Genomic DNA, 21,715 nt, shown 5'->3' on the forward strand with positions numbered 1-21,715 from the left:
AGAATAGTCACTTACTTCATTAACAATGTCTACACTGGATTTCTGATTCGTTTAATGTCTTCTACAATGTTTTTTTTTTAGCAACATTTGTGAAACAATACATTACCCTCAAAGTGTAACTGAGAATTCAGTTTAGTTGTAATAGAAGACTAGTTTGTTGTGGCTTCGTGGCCAGAGATTTAAGATCCCAGTTGTTGATCTGGTAGCAGCTGTAATTCCAGTCGTAATAAAAACAAAATCTTGTAACCAACACCTCTGGTGCAACATCTGGTGGGTCAGTCTGAAGTGTGCAATAAGAATCCAGGGCAGGAATGATGGACTAAAATGAAAAATATAGACTGAAAATACATTCAAGAGCCAATAGCCAATCATAAATATGAGCAAAAGTGAGTTAACATACACCGTTCTTACAATTGTCTGCTGCATTTTTATTTATTCACCTATCTACATGGTTTCAAATCATTTCTTATTCTGTTTTTCATTATTTCAGTTATTTCTCTGGCTTATTTTATTTCATTTTATTTCCTCTGGTGTTTCAATAGGAGTTTCCTGTCCTTTATTCATAATTTGACTATGGGAGCTGTTTAAACTGTTTTGTTGCATTTTTTTTATTTTTGTAAAGCCCTTTGTGTTGCGTTTTTGTTTGTATGAAAAGCGCTATATGAATAAAGACTGATTGAGCACCACTAATAAATGAAGTCAAATATCTAGTAAATTATATTTATTGAGAAGTTAAGGTGAAGCGGCGTAATATTTGTATGGTGCTCTCAAAATAGTCCAACGTGCAGCATTTACACAATATTTACAGTATTAAGGGACTTCAATCAAGCATTTTAAACATAAAACAAAAAGACTGCAACAAAAGATTGAAGAACACAAGTTAAAATGTGAAAGAAGCAAGAATAAACACTCGCCATTTGCTCCTTGTGCCTGAATTTTGTGTGTTTTGCGTTTTTGCGTTACATGAATATATTTCCACCATGAACTGATGCAGAAAAGACACAAATTGGTTCATAAAATTCATCAGAATGCAGGAAATTAAGTATTTGATGCTCAAATTATCTTGGACGCAAGTGTTCAAACGTGTTGCCATATCTGTAGTTTATTCAGACAACAATTACCATTTTTTTCTCCACCAAGGAAGGGCAAGTTATGTGACAATTCGCCTACCTTTGTCTGTCTGTTAGCAACATTACTAAACAAAAAGACCAACGGATTTTGATGAAATTTTCAAAAAAGGTCAGAAAAAAGTGGGATTAGATTTTGGCAGTGCTGCAGCTTATAGTCTGGATTCAAGGATTTGTTAAAGATTTCTGTATCATCATAAGATAGTGGCATGCCGTCACTGTAACCATGACAACAAGGGAACACTATGTCAGCTGCCTGCTGACGATCGCATGATTGGGATCCTACTACAAATCCACCACTGCGGACTTATTGGGACTTCTCCATCGGAAATGATCCAAGGAACAATTGATTAATTGTGGGGGTGTTTCCGAGTCTCATCAATTCCCGCCGCCTGCTGCATATTTAGGTCACACGATTCGGTATCCGTATATAACGTCCACATGCATGACACATGCCTGTGCTCGGCTTAAGGTCATTATGTTTGTGGGTACATCTATCAATCAATCAATCTTTATTTGTATAGCACTTTTCCTCCGATGAAATCACACCACAAAGTGATTCACAACATTAAAACATTGAAATAAAAACAAGAAAATCTTTCCCTCCCACCCTGGGTAAATCTGTATTAAATGGTCACATTATACGTTGCCAAGATTTCTGCCACAAATTTTTTTCAAGATTTCTTCCACCGGAAATGATACGACTGAGCAGCCTGGGTCTCTGTGCTCTCTGAATGCTTTTCTAGCTCGAACTTTGAACACAGTCACCAATAAGGAATAAAATAAATCATAATTCCACAAATAATAAATGAACTTGGGAAGGGATGGGAAAGATTTGTCATTTATTTTCATGCTGATACTTTGCTACATGCATTGCTACCTTATCTCCTGCTGTGTTCTGGTTCATCCTGCTACTACCATTAATCCCACTATGGGATGTGGAAGATGTTTTAGAGCCACTGTGTTGTATGAAAGAACTGCAGATTAGCAGTACATTCAGATGTGTTGCTGCTGCTGCTGCTGCAGCTATGTGGGTGTGTGTAGGAGTGTGTGTGGTTTCAGGAGGTTTTCAGTCACTTTTACCTCCGTTTTGATCTGAAATGTTTCACAAAAGAGCATCAAAAGTCAATGTTTTTTTTCTCTTTGCCTCCCTGTTTGTGTGCAGGCAGATGGATGATGCTGATCCGTCGCTCCGGAGGTGTGGAGTGACAGCTGACGGAGGGACTGATTCGACCGGAGAGAGGAGAGAGTCACCGCCGGCAGCAACGGGAAACAGCCGAGAAGGTCAAGCACATCGATCGTAGAGGCCGGGAGGTAAGAGAGCAGATCCGCTGATAGTGTGAGGACACGGTTTCTCACTCGCTTTACATCCTCGCTTTCTTTTCTCACACCTCCCTTTCCTTTCCGTCACTCTGATAACGCTCGCATTTCCCACAGAACACCTGCACCGCTCAAACTGCTCAATAATTCAGAATTCAAAGTTGAACTTGTGATGCAGCGTGTCAGTTTTTGATGTTTTAGTGTCGTTTTTCACAGTGTTGCTATAAAACCTGTGACTGAGGAGGATGCGCAGCTGCAGCGCTGAGCGATTTATAGTCGGTTCATGTAACTTCAGTTTTCATTTTATTATGTAGGAGATCTTTCAAGCAGGTGCAACAGCAGTTTGTTGAAGCACCTGCAAGTAGCCTGAGTCAAACAGAAAATAACTGAAAACTGCAGAACCCTGATGATTCCTGATGCATATTTTATCTTTGGAGTGTTGAATGCAAAAGATGAAGAAAGTCCCTGGAAAAAGTGGAAGGTCCTGGAGAGTTTTTTGGTAGCCTTGCTAGCTGTCAGTGCTAATTTGTTGGCACTCCAGGAAGCTAATCAGTGGATTACATGATAGCAAGTTGTAGCATTTGAGTAATGAAGCCCTTCATGTTGCAACCAGAAAGCTGCAACACTGTACAATTTACAGGGGGTTCATGTAACTTTTATTTTAGAATGTATATGTAGGAGATCTTTCATGCAGGTGCAACAGCAGTTTGCTTGGAGCACCTGCAAGTAGCATGAGTCAAAAGGGGGGGGGGAGATTTCTGATGCATATTTTGCCAATGGAGTGTTGCTTGCAAGATGAAACACCTCTAGGTTTTGGGGAGGTTTTTTTTGATGACCATGCGAGCTACCAATGCTATGTTGTTTGTGGAGGCGTCCACAGCATAAATAATCTGCACCACATGATTCAAAGTCTATTTAGCTTCAACACATCCATGTCCTTTGAAGTCTCTAGTTGTGGATTCAGCTCCTAAGAACTCATCTCTGTGTACATATTTAGAACTTTTTCCTCTGAAAATAATCCCTTCCTGCCTTTAAATGACTTGAATGTAGCTCTACACAATTGCTTCCCCTAGAATGTGAACATCTGTGAAATCTTCCCACCTATATCTCCAAATTCGCTGCAGCTGGAGCACACCAGCTCACCTACAGACACTGTAGAACTGCTCTAATCGACACAATAGCAACCATAGACCGATTCTGAAGACCAACAGCAATAGAGATGACCACACTGAAAGCTGGCAGGATTAGTTTTCACGTTTAAGTGACAGTTTAACACATTTATTGTCCATGGCAGCAGTCTCCAAAAGCCCACATGTGTGAGCAGAGAAACCAACCATCTGCCACCCGGATGCCGAGCGCTGTTGTCGCAGAACTTAGCATTTAACCGTTTAACAGCATTTAGATGTGGATGTGAAATATAAACCCTTGAATGTCAAGCCTCAAACCACACAATGAAGCAGTCAGTGTTTGCTTTTGCAGGGCGGTCTAATAAGAAGAAAATCCCCCATCCCATTTTTCCCGTCACCCTCCAACGCTGTTTTATCTCACAGAGCAGGAATGGTTTATACAAACATAAGTGCAGCAGCAATTTGTCCCCGCGGCGAAACGACAAAGCGATGGCGGCCCCCACCAGCGTGATCTTTTGTGTTGTATCCGTGCAGCTCTCTAGGAAGCAGAGCGGTGGATGTTTTACAGTCAATTATAATCTGCAGATGATGTGTTTGCTTGGCTGGGACTCACTCCACAGGCTGCATCTAATCTCTGGGCTGCAGCTAATGAGTTGAAGCTAAAACTAGACGATTAAATGAAAATGATCACTTTTAGAACAACAAGTTACCGTCCTGTGGAGTCGAGGTTCCCTCAGACTTTGAGTGTCTTCCTCCTATGATCTCCTTCTCCATCATTTCGTTCATGATGAACCCTGGAAGTCTAAATCTGTGTTCTTGAGACTGACTTCACTCACAGTTTGGGTCATTACAGAACTGGAGGACATTTGGGCTTCAAAATGTTTGAAAAGTGAACCTTCTCTTTTACAGTTGTCTTCTCCATATTCATCAATAATAGGTAATAAACTATCAAAGGCTTGATTGGCTCAGCTTACACATCAATGGATTCCATGTTTAATTTGTTGTTTGCTAACCCTATACAGGGTTGCTAATCCATGCTAATGTTAGCTTTTTCTCAGCAGTAGAAGCTAGATATTTAGCTGGCTGTTACTGCTGACCAAGAGGACAAACTGACTGATGGAAAACAGTCAAGAAAAAGGTAAAAAAGAATCTGTCTTATCCTGATAACATGAGGTAGAGTGAGACATTCAATCAGGTTGACATTGTTGTGTTCGTCTTCTACCAGCTAAAAAGGTTATGCTAACAGTGTTGTTGTGGGACACATGTTCCATGCATAATAATTATTATTTAAAATATTATGTTGATTAAAGAAATGTTCCCACAATTATAAGACACATCAATGAAAACCATAATACCAAAAAAGAAGATTTAAGCTTCATGTAAACTATATAATTTGAGATTCAATTTGGTCATTGGGGGTTGGACAAGAGAAAAATGGCACTTTAGAGGGAACTCAAGACTTTCTTGGTATTTTAAGAAATATATTCAGACATTGTTTTCTTCTATTTTTTTTTTTTATTTGGTTTCACGATAAGTACATTTGCACAACTGCATGTTTTAGTATTCTGTACATGGATTATTTTAAATTTGATGGGTGGGGCATAAAATGTCCTCCAATTCTGGAATGACCCATCTGTCTCCTATCGTACAAAAACCACCATATGGACACAGGAACAAGGTCAAATGTAGTCATTGCAATCATTTTAAATGCAAAATCTCTGACTGTGCAATTTACTACTTCACTACATAAGTTAGCTCAATGCGCTCTCATAGTAGTATTACATTCTAGAGAGAAACCCAATAAATTCAAATGCTTCCCTTGGAGCAGCACTTGAAAGAAAAAATTCCCTTTTATAGGTTGATAGACTCCCTCACTGCAGGTCAGTTTTCTGCAACACAGTCCTAGTTCAAACTGGGGTGGATCAAAAAAATGAACCCACATTTACTACCATTTACATTGTAGAATTTTCTAGCATGTGGGAGCTGATACATCATTACGCATGCACATCAACTCAGCACACTTTTCCTTCCATTTGGCCCAATATTTTCAGATTTAAGTTTCTTTTTTTGCCATGTTTAGACACCAAAACTACCGGAGGGCTGTATCATGAAGCAAGTTTAACAAATTCAGGCTTTCGTTGTGTAAATCAACTCGACAAAAAAACAAAATCTCAGCGTGAACAGGAATCATGAAGGTGGTTTATCAACTTTCTTTAATTCAGACTTTCTGCTCACATAAAAAGAGGCGTTTAACATGTCATGTGATTCTTCTTCTGCTCAGAATGAGTTATTTTAATGGAGAGCAATGAGGAAAATAAAAATTGTGATGGTACAGAAGTGCTGCGACAACAGTTAAACATATTAATATATTTATCTTATGGATCATTTCTACCCAACAACTGTTAAACTTCATATATTTAAAGATGATGTTATATTGAGTGCATTTAGGTCTGCCTCTGTCCCATAATGAAAGAAATCAGGTTCATTTGTGGCCAAATCAGAGTGAAATTCATGTTACTGATTGAAAATTCTCTGTAGTAAATACTGACAAATAATAAACGTTCTAATCTGTGTGTACACCAAACATAAAAACAGATTTATACGATTTTTGCATCAGCAACTGAATACTTGTTAGGTTTCCATGGCAACATGATGCATACAGTGTGTGATACTGTAAGTACACTACTTCATTCAGTGGTTTTAGTATCATACAGATCAACAGGTTTGCAGATAAACATTTTACCTCACCTGAGAATCTGGATCACTCATAAATAATCATCAGGAAATGGAGACGCTTCTTACAGCTGATTTAAATCTGAAACTCTGAACAGAACCTGCTCCACAGCATCATTTACCATGAATGGAGATTCAGCTCCACAACATCAGTTGACATGGAGATCTAGCTCCACAACATCAGTTACCATGGAGATCTAGGTCAACAACATCAATTGACATGGAGATCAAGGTCCACAACATCAGTTACCATGGAGATCTAGGTCAACAACATCAGTTACCATGGAGATCTAGGTCCACAGCATCAGTTACCATGGAGATCAAGGTCCACAACATCAGTTACCATGGAGATCTAGCTCCACAGCATCAGTTACCATGGAGATCTAGGTCCACAGCATCAGTTACCATGGAGATCTAGATCCACAACATCAGTTACCATGGAGATCTAGGTCCACAGCATCAGTTACCATGGAAATCTAGGTCCACAGCATCAGTTACCATGGAGGTCTAGCTCTACAGCATTAGTTACCGTAGCTCCACGACATCAATTACCATGAATATCTAGCAGGTTCAAAGACCTTCCTGACTTTGAAAACTCTGATTTTAAGCTCAACACACCTGCTAATATGCTAACTTGCTCTGGTTAGATGCAGAAAAACATCATGGTTTGAGTTAAAACACACAAATTCACAACATGCCAAAGCTAAAACTAAACTCCAACCATTCCTAAGTCAAACCTTCCTCCCTCCATCCTCCTCTTTGTCTCTCTTTGTCCTCTCTCGCTGTGATATATGGCTGCTTTATCAGTTAGATATTCGCCTGCAGTGCTGTTTAGTTCCCTGTGAACTACACTGATACTCTCCCTGAGTGGAGCAGATAGGAAGCCTCCTGTCTATTACACACTGAGCAGAGCCGAGGTGATAAACACACATTCCTTTGTGTTCATGGTCACACACATAATCACTCATTGTCCTGATTTAAGCTAGTTTGCATTGTTTCCTGAGTCAAGCTTCGCTGATTTCTAAACCGGACCTTTTTATCGTGCTGTTTACCATCATCTGCACTCATGCATACAGCAGCCTCATTAATGGATTCTGTCTTAAGAAACCACACGGTCCTATTGACTTTACTATTTCTTCCTCGAGACGAATAATCAATGAATTGAAAACGTTTCTACACTGTGAGCTTCCTGTTTCTAAAAAGGAGATTTATCCTTGCTTTTTAAGTCTTAAATTATGTCCCAGTTTGAATTGAGCTGAAGATAACAAAAACTGTCTCAAATTACACAAAAATGGTCAAAAACAACTGCATTTTTCCCAAATTATTCAAGAATGCTACAAAAAAATTGTTAAAATTAGTTTAAAATCACACAAAATGGTAGAAAAAATAAATAATAAATGCTACATTTTCCCAAATTAGTCAGGAATTATGCAAAAATGGTCCAAAACAGTTTAAAAATTACAAAAATTGTCTAAAACAATTTCCAAAATGAGTCAAAAGCGGTCCAAAAAAGTATTCAAATCAATCCAAAAACTACAAAAAATTGTAAAATCACGCAAAAATTGTTAACTGCTACATTTTTCCCATATTAGTCAAGAACTGTACAAAAAATGTTAAAATGTCCAAAAATTGTTTTGAATCACAATAAAATGGTTAAAGAAACTATTAAATTTTCCCAAATTTGTCAAGAACTGTTAAAAAAACTGCCTGAAATTAGTACAAAAATGACCAAAATTGTCTCAAACTATTAAAAACATGACAACATTTTTCAAAAATCAGTCAAGAACTCTCCAAAAAATTGCTGAAAATCAGTCCAAAAATGACAAAAGAAGTCTAAAATACTTCAAAGATTACTACATTTTCCCCAAATTAGTCAAGAATGACTCAATAAAATAGCTAAAATCTGTCCAAAAATGACAAAACAAAAAGGGTAATAAAATTACATTTTTCCCAAATGTGTGACGAACTGTACAATTTAAAAAAAGAGAATTGTCTAAAAATCACATAAAAATGTTCCCAAAGTTCCACAAAACATCATTCTGCATTTTAAAGGGAACAGCAGAGGAAAGACAGTTGTTGCTTGAAAACTAAGGTTGGGTTATGAATGATGGAAAAAAGTAGCTTGATGTGGTCTGAGTGGGGAAAAAATACACACACCATGCATTGGAAAGTTTAGGGTCACTTAGAAATGTCCTTATTTTTGAAAGAAAAGCAGCTTTTTTTCAATGAAGATAACATTAAATGAATGATAAATCCATTGTAGACATTGTTAATGTAGTAAATGACTATTCTAGCTGGAAACGGCTGATTTTTAATGGAATATCTCCATAGGGGTACAGAGGAACATTTCCAGCAACCATCACTCCTGTGTTTTAATGCTACATTGTGTTAGCTAATGGTGTTGAAAGGCTCATTGATGATTAGAAAACCCTTGTGCAATTATGTTAGAACATGGTAGGTGGCATGGCTCAGTGGGTATAGTGGCCGTCTTGTAACTGGAAGGTTGCCAGTTCGATCCTCGGCCTGTTGAGCTCATGTCGAGCAAGACACCTAACCCCTAATTGCTCCTGGTGGGTCGTGGTTAGCACCTTGCATGGCAGCTTCCGCCATTAGTGTGTGATTGGGTGAATGTGACGTATCATGTAAAGCGCGTTGGATAAAAGTGCTATATAAATACAACCATTTACATGAATGAAAGTGTGAATTTTGATGGCAAACATGAACTTGTCTTGCTGACCCCAAACTTTTGAACAACAATGTATGTTCCTACATAGCAAATTGTCCTCCAAACTTCTTAGTCAAAGTTATTTTATTACTTAAAGTTAGCCAAACATTAAAGCTTTGTATTGAGGTAAATATGCTGTTTTGTTTCTGGCATTTATTGGACAGTATTGATGTCACTCTCATGTCTGTGTAAGAGGCAGGAAATGATTACCTTTGTCTTGAGATGGGGAGGTAACGGCGATCTGGATACTTCGGCACTTTAATACCAGGAAAACAGACGTCTATTTTTCTTATTTTGTGACTGATTGGCAGTCCCAGATGGATATATAGGTATTGTCACCCTCAAATTCCATGACTTTTAGCCCAATAAGACCTCTGGACTGCATCTACAGCACTACATATATCAGTCAAAAAAAACTCCTTATTTATACGCACCTACAACTCCCAAGTCAGCATGTGCTTTGTTTAACAAACGTATGTGATCATATGAGATGTTATGGGTCCTTTCACAAGCACAAGTTTAGTTTTATTGGACACTGTTATACTAACTCCAACATAATGCCTGAGGAAATATGATTCTCAATCATTCTTATGAATAATTTACTTTAGCTTGATTCCCGTTGGCGACAAAGCAGCAGTGTTGTTATAGATTCTATCTCAGCGTAGCAGGAGCCTCCCAGTTGTTCCTCAGATATTATTGTTGATTGAAATGCTTAAAGAATATGAAAAGAGCAATGAAAACTGCAGATAACTACAACACATGCTGTGTGCAGTGTCTTCCTGATGTACTCTTACCACAGTGAGTTTCCCGAACAGCTGAAATGCTGCGCAGAAGTAATGGGTAGTTGGATAAATTGTTGCGTACACGTGAAAGTGATGTTGATCTTCTCATTTAATTTGAAGTGAACACATCCATTTCCCAAAATATCAAACTATTAATATAAAGAGCTCATATTATGTTCATTTACGGTTTCATTCGTTGCTTTAATGTACAAAAAAATGATTTTTCTCATACTGCTCTTTGGTGTAGCACCTCTTTTTACCATCTGTCGGAAATATTCCTTTTTAACTCCAGTTTCTTGAAGGTTTTACTCCTGAAGAACTCAATCTGTAATTGGCCCAGCAAAAACAGTGCAAAAATAACACTGGATATCAACCATAAGCCCAGATTTTTCTAGGGTATGGATGAAACCCTCTAAGACCTGTTAGCTGCCAATGAAACCCCAGAGTTCACTGAGACACCTTTGAACCAAAATCCAACACAGAGCAAGAAGAGATTTACTTAGAATGTAGTGTACAAGGTTTTTGGAAAAACACAAAGGACAAATAAGTTTAGGTTGCACTGAAGCACAAAAGTGTTTTTAAAACACAGTCATCCACTCCGTTCTTGTTCATTGGTTTCAAATCCATCTCACAGTTTAACTCAGTGTTCCAATTACTACAGAGCTCTGACATGAGGGCACAGCATCAAAGCTAATGGTATCATTTGCCAATTCAGCAAATTGTTTTTTTTTGGTGAATTTTAAATGAGACACCTAGAATAAAGTGATTTTGATGAAATATTCTTTTTTTAAACCTTAAATTTGATTAATATTCCTGATCAAAGCTAATGGTACCATTAGCCACATTAGCCTCACAGCATGCTAGCACTAAGGATTTTCCTGATGTTGTGGTGTCGTTGCAGTAACAAATATGTCATCCACTAGCTCTTCAGTTCCTCAGATGTTGGGAGTGCGTGAAACTCTTGTGTTCACTCTACAACAGAACATTTAGCGAGCTTTGCTAGTGGCTGAGACCTCTCAGAGGTAGCAAAAGCAATAGTTGATTGCAAGGTAGCTGCTCAATCTTTGTTTGAAACCTTAAAAAATATATAAAATAGCCTCCGAAACTACAGAAATTAGCGTGTCAAAAGCCAGAAGAATAGTTTTGGGGTCTGTCATAGAGATGGCTTTCAATTCAGTGACTTTTATATTGTCATTTATGCATTAGGACTTGTTACAAATAACACAAACGGGAGCAGACAGTGGATCTGCCCACACACACATTAATAATCTGAATGAATTACTGTTTGCACACAATCACACTTAGACACTGCATTTGCATACACTGTAATTTACACAAACAAAACGGTGACAAACGAGTACATTCGCACACATTAAGCACTACAAATGTTAACATGCCCACACAGCGAGACAATGCAAAGCAGCGCTCCTATTATTGTGCGTATGGCGATGAGTAAAGCATGTACACACTCACTCAGAGCGCCTATTCTGTTCTCCTTGATGTTATCGTCGACTCGCCGCCCACTTCACTATCTGAGCTGGAGGCCAGAGTCCGTCTGGAGATGTGCGGCTTTTTATCTCAAACGCACACGAAAAAAAAAAAAAACTAGTCAAAAGGAAGCACACACACCCATTCACTTTTCATCCTTAGACATGCCCACACATTCTAAAAAGCATCTTATTGGTTTTAGCAGCCTTTCACAAACACAAACTCTGATTCCTCCACCTATCCTTGAAGACATTTATGAGGCGCTAAATCACCGAGCAGACCGGGTGCTGAGGGTAAACAGAGGGGACAGCCACACATCAGGGCTTCTGATTCACTTCATCTCCCTCGGTTTATTTAAAATGGTGATTGTGTTTGACACCGTTAATGCCCCCCACTCCCGAACCTTTATTAGGAGCGCAGACAATATCATAAATTAGTCTTGTAGAGGGAGAATCACTGGGAGGACAGAGAACTGAGTGGATGGGTTGATGAATGGCTGATGAGGGAGGAAGGTGGAAGCGAAGATTTAAAGAAGCATAAAGTTAGTGTAGAGGGAGTTAAAGAAAAAGAAGTGGATGATGGGAAAAGGTTGGAAAGATCAATCAAAGCTGATGTGGAGGGAGATGGAGAACAAGAATACTTCATCCAGAGCAGAACAGGAGAAGACAGGAAGGAATAAAGGCAGGAAGGTTTGAATTATGAGCTGAATGCAACTTGCAAAACAATCTGATCACTTTTTCTATTGGTTCTCTCCACAGTTCCACCGGATCAGCAGCCACTTGGATAAACATCTTGGATGCAGCAGCGACATTTACAGCCGGATGCAGGTTTTGAAAGTGACTGAATAACCCTTGGCGAGCTAGCTATCAGTGGATAGCCATGGATGTGACTAATCCAACCTCCAGCTCTCAATCAGAAACTCCAAAAGTCTCACCTCCATCAGGGGGTAGATGTGGCTGAACTCCAAGTAGCAAGACGGGACATTTTAGCTGAGATAAAACTCTTCCCAATGACTTGTTGGCATAAGATGGGAGATTTAAACCTCAGAGAGCAATCTGAGGCTGTTTGCAGCTAGCAAGACTTTATTATAACCCAATAGAAACTCAAGAACACTAACTCCCTATCCCCTTTTCCCGTCATTCCCCATCCCCCTAATTTTTCCTTCCCCATTTTCCCAGATCCCATTTCATCAACCCTTATTATTATTATTATTGTTATTATTATTATTATTATTATTATTATTATAACATCTCCTTCAATGCTGAGTGCATCTCTTTCGCCTAGTCCTTCTTCCATCTGCTGGTGAAGAGGGTGAATTATACTAAACCTCGAGTAAAGTAACCACCTCTCTCTGGAATGGGCGGCCCAGCACGGGCTCTTCTCGGAGGGTTCGGCACCACCACCTCCTCCCTGGAGGTCGAGGCTTGGCCAAGCAACAGCCCACTGGACCTGAACCAGACCCTGCCATGGGGCATCGGACTGGGAGGCAGCAGTGGAGGCGGAGGTGCAGCAGCCATGAGCTTCAGTCTGGACAACTCCACCGTGCAGGAGTCGGTGAGCAGGGCGGCGATCAAAGAGAAGAACTGGCCGGCGCTGCTCATACTGGTCATCATCGCGCTGACGGTCGGTGGAAACATCCTGGTGATCCTGGCGGTGTCACTGGAGAAGAAGCTCCAAAATGCCACCAACTTCTTCCTGAGGTCGCTGGCTGTGGCCGACATGCTGGTCGGCATCCTGGTTATGCCAATCTCCCTGATCAACATCCTCTACGGTGAGTCACAGAAAACTCATCTATTCTGTTGTATAATACACAATGCTACACTGCACTACACTATGCTGCACTATATATCTTACACTACTCTATAGTATACATACTACTCTATTCTGTACTGTACTATATTACCCGATTCTATACTATATGATACTACTTATTATATTCTACAATATACTACACTACTCTATGCTATGTTATATGCTATTCTCTTCTTTTCTCTTCTCTTCTATACAATGCTATGCTATGCTGTACTACACTACCCTATACTATACTGCCTTATTCTATTCTATTCTACGCTATGCTATTCTATGCTATGCTACTATACTGTATTTCCCAATTCTATATTGTATACTACCCTATTCTATTTTATTCTGCACTATACTATACAGCCCTATTCTGTACTATACAATACAATACTATTCTATTCCATATTTTGCAAAATAATCAAAGAAACCAAAGCTTTGTATTTTCTACTTCATGACTTTGTTATGCTGCTGATTCCATAGAGGGGCAGGACTTTAAATTGTAGTTAAAATGAGCCTACAGTGAAGAAAAAATGTGACACGAATGGAAACAACACTCAAACTGCTCGGGATTTGAAAGGCTAAATAGGGATCCAGTTACAGATAGAGCGTCAGATGGAAACCACAGATAAATGTGAAAATGCTCAGAGCTGCTGAAAGTCAGTGAAGTGACTACTGACAAAGATTACCGTCACTGGAAAAGGGTCTGTTTACCTGGAAAAGGTTTTCTTATCTGTGATCAAGTCTCTGATGGTGCCATTTATAGATACTGTAAGAAACGTTCTTAAGGGTTAATGTAGAGACCTGCTGGAACAGTAGAAGAACACAGGCTTCCTGTAATTTCATGTTTTTGCTTAACATTAGAGAGGAAATTCAACACACAGCCTTCGATATCTCAACCCACCGTCCTATTACACCAATGTGGGCGTTCATGTGGAATCCTGGCACCGATACCGTAACCAGCAACAGCAGCCCATAGATGCTCTGATATTGCAATTATCAAGCTGGCGTCCTCTGGATGTTGAATCACACGCAAATTAGCAGTGTCTCAGAGAAGCACATAGCATGTCAGTAAGAAATGTTTTGAAATAATGACGTGAGCTCGCAGCAGCTGGAGAGTAGGAGGAAGCCTGCGATCATGGAAGGAACAGCGCTGAAGGTTGATTAAATATTAGGCGAGATTTATAGGCATGTATGTGTTGTTTTAGGGTTAAAGTAGGACACTAGAGAAATCAATAATGACTCAAGCACCACTCATTCTGCTAAACAAAGCAAAGTCTGTGCATGTGTGCAGATTTGATGTGTTTATATTTGACGGTATGTGTGACAAAAAGTAGATCCTAACATTCTCCAAACTCACAGACAGAATCCAGAACTTGTTTGGCTCGTTATCATCCCTATACACTTACATTTTCTCATTTATTTGAGTGGTTTCTAGTAGGGCTGGACCCGAATATCCCGAATATCCGAATATTCGTTCGCTACAGCGGTATCTGGATATTAATTTTGGTATCCGAATATTCGCGCCCCCCCCCTCCCCCCGGTCAGACGTTACCGGGCGGAATGAATATTCGGCGTTACTGTCTTCCCTCCGCCTTCGGCCCACATCGGCTCATATCGGCTCATCCCGTCCTGTGATCACATAAACATATACACATAGGTCTATGACATATACACGTATGTCTATGTGAAAACCCCCTCCTCCTTCCCCCTCAGATGAAAATAGGACTATTCGGAGCCCGTCTCTTCCCTTCGCCTTCGGCCCACTTCGGCTCATCCCGCTGTGTTCGGCTTATCTTGGCTCATCCATTCCTGTTTCTTACCACCACCTGAATGGCCAGGTGGCTGCCGACTCTGACGTCACGCTTCACTTCATTGCATAAACACAAGACAAGATGCCAAAGACCTCAGCTGTTTGGGAATTCTTCAGTTTAACTGAAGACAAAACGAAGGCAGTGTGCAAAATTTGCGTCCGGGAGACCAGACGAACGGATCCAAATACTCAGGCGGGTCTCCTCCGGTCCGGAAGACCAAACGAATGGATCCGAATATTCGGGCCGTCTCCACGATGTCGCCGCCACATCGCCGCCTGTGATTGCAGTTACAAATATACATCATCCACCGAGTTTTCAGTTCCTCAGATGTTGGGAGTGCATGAGGACTGTTATGTTCACTCTACAACAGAATATTTAGCGAGCTTTGCAGGTGGCTAAGACCTCTTAGAGTTAGCAAAAGCAATGGTTGATTGCGATGTAGCTGCTCAATAATTGTTTGAGCCGCTACTAAATGAAAGGAAAAAAACCCCAAAAAAATATAAAATAGCCTCTTACACTACATTTTAAATTAGTTTTTAATGAGACACATAGAATAAAATGATTTAATGAAATATTGCAGGGATTTTTTTTTAGCTTAGATTTGGTTAATATTCCTGATATTCCTGATCAAAGCTAATGTGCCATTAGCCACATTAGCCCCATAGCATGGCAGCACTAAGGATTTTCCTGTTGTTGTGGTGTCATTGCAGTTACAAATATAAGTCGTCCACTAGCTCTTCAGCTCCTCAGATGTTGGGAGTGCATGAAGACTCTTGTGTCTCATTTAGCGAGCTTTACTAGTGGCTGAGGCCTCTTAGAGTTAGCAAAAGCAATGGTGGATCACAAGATAGCTGCTCAATTTTTGGTTGAGCAGCTATTAAAGGAAAAAAGCCCCAAAAGTATAAAATGCCCCTTAAACTCCATTTTAAATGAGACACATAGAATAAAGTGATTTCAATGAAATATTGTGTCTTTTGTAGCATAAATCAGGTTAATATTCGACCGACAGGAAGCTTTACAGTTTTCACAGACTCCTATAAATGGTCTCATTTTGGTCTTTCAGATGATTCAGAAAATTGAAAGGCATTTTTGATTCATCTCATCGGTATTTTGAGAGACGTGAGGATATTTTACCATAGCAACAAGGACATGGATAATATACATCATATCTGAAAGTGTTTAGGAGGTCCAAGTCAAACGATGAGCCAAGGTCAGATCAGGTCTCACATCTTTATTATATCATAAGTAATGTTTTTACACAGTGGAGCCTGTTTAAGCCTGATAATAAATATACGAGGTGTCGTATAATGCTCTCTCTGCCCTTGACACGGCCTTCCTGTCTTATAATATTTATTTATTGAGAACGAATTTCACCAGTCAGACCTTCAAACTTTAAAGGTTTGGACATACGGTCTTAATACTGTTTTAACAATCATTTTCTGTCACGTGGGAGAACAAATTACATCATCTGTCTGAATAGTTTGGGGTTCTGTGGTTATTGGAGCAACCGCTGCCATCCATAAGGAGCAAAACAACATCAGCATTCACCTGTAGTCATGTTTCCAGCTGAAGCTTACCGAGGAAACAGGTTTGCGGAGTGTTTAATATAACAAAAAGTATTGATTAGTGCAGCTTTATGTCTGACTGGAGGCTCGAGGTTACAGTTCTGGTTCAGATTGCAGTCTGCAGTAGCAAATGTATAAAAGATAAAGGTGTGAGAAGTCCATTTTCATCTGCCATCCTGTCTGGGGTTAATTTGGTCCAATATTTGTCTCAATTCTTTGGGATTGGTGTGTCAAGAACAACACTGTTACCATGAGGGGCCACCAAACCTGAAACCACAATGTTTCGCGAATGGTTTGTTCAAGGATTTGTGATTTAATTTAGATTTGTGTGTGTCTGACAGTGATGAATCTCCTCCGTTATCAGCCGATGTCATACATGGACGTTCTGAATCTCTCGGAGGAAAAGTGTTTTGACACTGTGTGATCCAAACAGCATGTGTTATTTAAGCAGAGTGACAGCAGAGAAAGCTGGATTTGCTGTTTTGACAGCCCAAAAATGCATTCAATTAGAGTATGTGCACATTGAAGAATTATTCCAGTCAGGATTTAGGGGAAGTTTTACTCTCCTGCCAGCCCTGATGTATTTTACCTGGAAATTTTGCAAAGTGGGAGCATCATTTCACTCTGCTAGCAGGTGCGCAGTGAATATATTTTCAGTATTTTCAACATTTATTGATAATAGAAGATAAATTAGGGGGTGAAAATTGGACAAGTCCAGGTATTATTTCATGGATGAGGTATATGAATCATCCATTGCATTATGTTTGAGATTCAGGTTTGTCACATGTCATAGTCAACAAAACGATCCAGTCAGATGAGATTATGCTTCTGCGTCACCTCAGGAGTTATCAAAATAATTGCAAAATAACAAAACATCTCAACATTTAAGCAACAAGAAATAATTATATCAAGTGCAAGAGAAAAACACAGTTACGTATGTATTTCCAAAAGATTTCCACATACAACAAGGGATGTTCTGATTAATCGAAACCTAATTAATCGGGGCTGATCTATACCATGTTCCTAAATAGTACTTTATACATTTCAAGTACTGTAGGTTAACTGTAGTACTGGGTTACATCACCAAATAGAGCCTCTTACTTTGCAATACTGTAGCAACCAGAGGACGTGGGCACCTTCGTGTTGGCAAGCAGAGACCATTGAGGGGGTTTTGCTAGTTTAGGGGCACCATGACAAAGTCTCCTGTGATGCTTAATAACCTCTTGACAGCACACATGTATTAGATTGAGTTGGATTAATTCGGGCGATGTTTTTATATGACATTAACAGATGTAATGTGTGCTTATGTGATGGCCAATAAATATCAGATGAGCAATGTGAAGGATTCATCAGATTAGCAGTTTTTGACTGAAATAGCTGAAAATATAAGATAAAATATTCAAATTTCCAACATGTGAGACAGCAGACGAAAACAAAGGCTTAGCTTTTGCTGATACTAATCATTTAAAAAATAGTGTGGATCGGCCCTAATCCCAATTTAAGGGTAAAAGTCAGATATTAGGAGCACCATGACATCCTTTGTCCCGCTTCATGACCTCTGGCTGAGTTTATGTGATCAATTAAACAATTTTTGTTTGACGTAGTAGAAAATTCGAGGTAAAATATTCAAATTTTCAACATGTGTGTGACAGCAGTATAAAACAAAGGATCAGGCTTAGCTTTTGTAGATAATTAATTTTAAAAATGGCCTTGGTCACCCTTAATCCCGATTTAAGGATAGGACTCCATTATTAGGGGCACCAAGACAAAGTGTTCTGTGATGCTTAATGACCTCCATCCAGCACACATATCAAATTGGGATTAATTAGGACAATGTTTTTATATCACAGTAACATATTTAGTGTCTACTTATGTTATGTACATCATATGTCTGCGCCTTTTCCTGAAATGTCAGCACATGACCACTGTAAAGACTTACACACGTGGACAAAATTGTTGGTACCCCTCAGTTAAAGAAGGAAAAACCCACAATTCTCACTGAAATCACTTGAAACTCACAAAAGTAACAATAAATAAAAATTTATTGAAAATTAAATAATCAAAAACAGCCATCACTTTTGAATTATTGATTAACATAATTATTTAAAAAAACAAACTAATGAAATAGGGCTGGACAAAAATGATGGTACCCATAACTTAATATTTTGTTGCACAACCTTTTGAGGCAATCACTGCAATTAAACGATTTCTGTATTTGTCAATGAGCGTTCTGCAGCTGTCAACAGGTATTTTGGCCCACTCCTCATGAGCAAACAGCTCCAGTTGTCTCAGGTTTGATGGGTGTCTTCTCCAAATGGCATGTTTCAGCTCCTTCCACATATGCTCAATGGGATTCAGATCTGGGCTCATAGAAGGCCACTTTAGAATAGTCCAACGCTTTTCTCTCAGCCATTCTTGGGTGTTTTTGGCTGTGTGTTTTGGATCGTTGTCCTGTTGGAAGACCCATGACCTGCGACTGAGACCAAGCTTTCTGACACTAGGCAGCACATTTCTCTCCAGAATGCCTTGATAGTCTTCAGATTTCATCGTACCTTGCACACTTTCAAGACACCCTGTGCCAGATGCAGCAAAGCAGCCCCAAACATTACTGAGCCTCCTCCATGTTTCACCGTAAGGACAGTGTTCTTTTCTTCGTATGCTTGGTTTTTGAGTCTATGAACATAGAGTTGATGTGCCTTACCAAAAAGCTCCAGTTTGGTCTCATCTGTCCAAAGGACATTCTTCCAGAAGCTTTGTGGCTTGTCAACATGCATTTTTGCAAATTCCAGTCTGGCTTTTTTATGAGTTTTTTTCAGCAGTGGTGTCCTCCTTGGTCGTCTCCCATGAAGTCCACTTTGGCTCAAACAACGACGAATGGTGCGATCTGACACTGATGTACCTTGGCCTTGGAGTTCACCTTTAATTTCTTTGGAGGTTGCTCTGGGCTCTTTGGATACAATTTGAACGATCCGTCTCTTCAATTTGTCATCAATTTTCCTCTTGCGGCCACGTCCAGGGAGGTTGGCTACTGTCCCGTGGGTCTTGAACTTCTGAATAATATGAGCCACTGTTGTCACAGCAACTTCAAGCTGTTTAGAGATGGTCTTATAGCCTTTACCTTTAAGATGTTTGTCTCTAATTTTTTTTCGGATGTCCTGGGACAATTCTCTCCTTCGCTTTCTGTTGTCCATGTTCAGTGTGGTACACACCTTTTCACCAAACAGCAGGGTGACTACTTGTCTCCCTTTAAATAGGCAGACTGACTGATTATGAGTTTGGAAACACCTGTGATGTCAATTAAATGACACACCTGAGTTAATCATGTCACTCTGGTCAAATAGTTTTCAATCTTTTATAGAGGTACCATCATTTTTGTCCAGGCCTGTTTCATTAGTTTGTTTTTTTAAATAATTATGTTAATCAACAATTCAAAAGTAATGGCTGTTTTTGATTATTTAATTTTCAATACATTTTTATTTATTGTTACTTTTGTGAGTTTCAAGTGATTTCAGTGAGAATTGTGGGTTTTTCCTTCTTTAACTGAGGGGTACCAACAATTTTGTCCACGTGTGTACATGTGCTCAAAACTGATTGCCAGTCACAAAAACAATACCAAATTTCTTTTCTCAACCATCGACAAACTACTCAACCCCACTTCCAATAATTATAAGGGCATCATAAGTAACACACTCTGTGAGGAATTTGCAGTCCACTTCGGAAAGAAGACAGAGTCGATTAGATCTAGCATTTTATCAAATCTGAAAACTGCCTCTACTGTTACTGCTTCTGCGACTCTGTCTTTAACTGAGGAAACACTGGACAGTTTTGACCTGGTTGATGCAAGCACATTTGGTGGAATTTTATCCCAAATGAACCCAACAACCTGTCTTTTAGATCCCATCCCCACTTCATTTTTTAAGACATTTTGTGGGCATCTCGAAGACGAGCTTTTAAACATCATGAATTGCTCCCTTCAGACAGGGGTCTTCCCTGCTGCTTTTAAAACAGCAGTGGTGAGACCCCTTCTGAAGAAGAGTAATCTGGATCCTGCTATTTTTAATAATTACAGACCAGTATCCAACTTACCATTTTTAAGCAAAGTTTTAGAGAAAATTGTTTTTACTCAGCTGAATGCTTTTTTTAAAAAGACACAATATTTTAGAAAAATTTCAGTCAGGTTTTAGGACGAACCACAGCACAGAGACGGCTTTGTTAAAAATTGTTAACGACCTCAGGAGTAATTTAGACTCCCATAAACTTTCTGTTCTGGTGCTACTGGACTTAAGTGCAGCCTTTGACACAGTAGATTACCCAACTCTTTTATCTAGACTTAAACACCTGGTCGGCCTCTCTGGGACTGTTTTAAAATGGTTTTACTCCTATCTCTCTAACAGAAGTTTTCTGGTAAGTTTGGATACATGCTCATCAGATGTCCACAAAATGAAATATGGCGTGCCTCAAGGCTCAATTTTAGGTCCCATTCTTTTTAACTTATACATGCTCCCACTTGGAGATGTCATCAGGAGACACGGAATCAGTTTTCACAGCTATACTGATGACACTCAACTTTACATTGCCGTGTCTCCCGATGACACAGGGCCAGTCGATGCCCTTTTTAACTGTATTTTAGACATCAAATCTTGGATGGCAGAGAATTTCTTGCAGCTCAACCAGGACAAGACTGAGGTTTTAGTTATCGGCCCTGAAGCCAAGAGAGAGAAACTTTTATTAAAACTGTCTTCGCTATCTTTTAAACCTGCTGTTTCTGTAAAAAAATCTGGGTGTCATTTTTGACTCTGAGCTTAATTTTATACCTCACATTAAACAAGTAACTAAAACAGGTTTTTACCATTTAAAGAATATAGCCAGAGTCCGCCCATTTCTCTCTCTAGCAAACACAGAGATGTTAATGCATGCTTTTATTTCTAGTAGAATGGACTACTGTAATGCCCTGCTTTCTGGTCTTCCCAAAAAAACTATTTCTCACCTCCAATCAGCTCAGCTGCACGAGTCCTGACAAAGACCAGAAAGCGGGACCACATTACACCAGTTTTAAAATCACTGCATTGGCTCCCTGTGTGCTTCAGGGTAGATTTTAAAATTATTCTAACAGTTTTTAAATGTATTAATGGTCTTGGGCCTTCATATTTATTTGATCTACTTTTACCTTATGAACCCTCACGGACCCTCATGTCCTCTGGCACTGGCCTTTTAACAATTCCAAAGGCGAATACAGT

At 39.4% G+C, this 21,715-nt stretch overlaps 1 protein-coding gene across 3 annotated transcripts in view; it reads left to right on the forward strand.

Moving 5' to 3' along the window:
• htr2cl1 (5-hydroxytryptamine (serotonin) receptor 2C, G protein-coupled-like 1) overlaps positions 1-21,715 on the forward strand; it is a 250,892-nt gene that overhangs the window by 170,797 nt on the left and 58,380 nt on the right. For 2 of the 3 annotated variants that reach the window (XM_051944157.1, XM_051944156.1), the window contains 2 exons: positions 2,293-2,441; positions 12,061-13,073. In XM_051944157.1, the coding sequence (XP_051800117.1) occupies positions 12,659-13,073 (415 nt within the window). In that variant the 5' untranslated portion in view covers positions 2,293-2,441; positions 12,061-12,658. The remainder of the gene's footprint in view (positions 1-2,292; positions 2,442-12,060; positions 13,074-21,715) is intronic. The other variant, XM_051944158.1, reaches the window with a different exon arrangement.

This window comes from Acanthochromis polyacanthus, chromosome 23 (assembly GCF_021347895.1).
Source record: "Acanthochromis polyacanthus isolate Apoly-LR-REF ecotype Palm Island chromosome 23, KAUST_Apoly_ChrSc, whole genome shotgun sequence".
Classification (NCBI taxonomy): domain Eukaryota; kingdom Metazoa; phylum Chordata; class Actinopteri; family Pomacentridae; genus Acanthochromis; species Acanthochromis polyacanthus.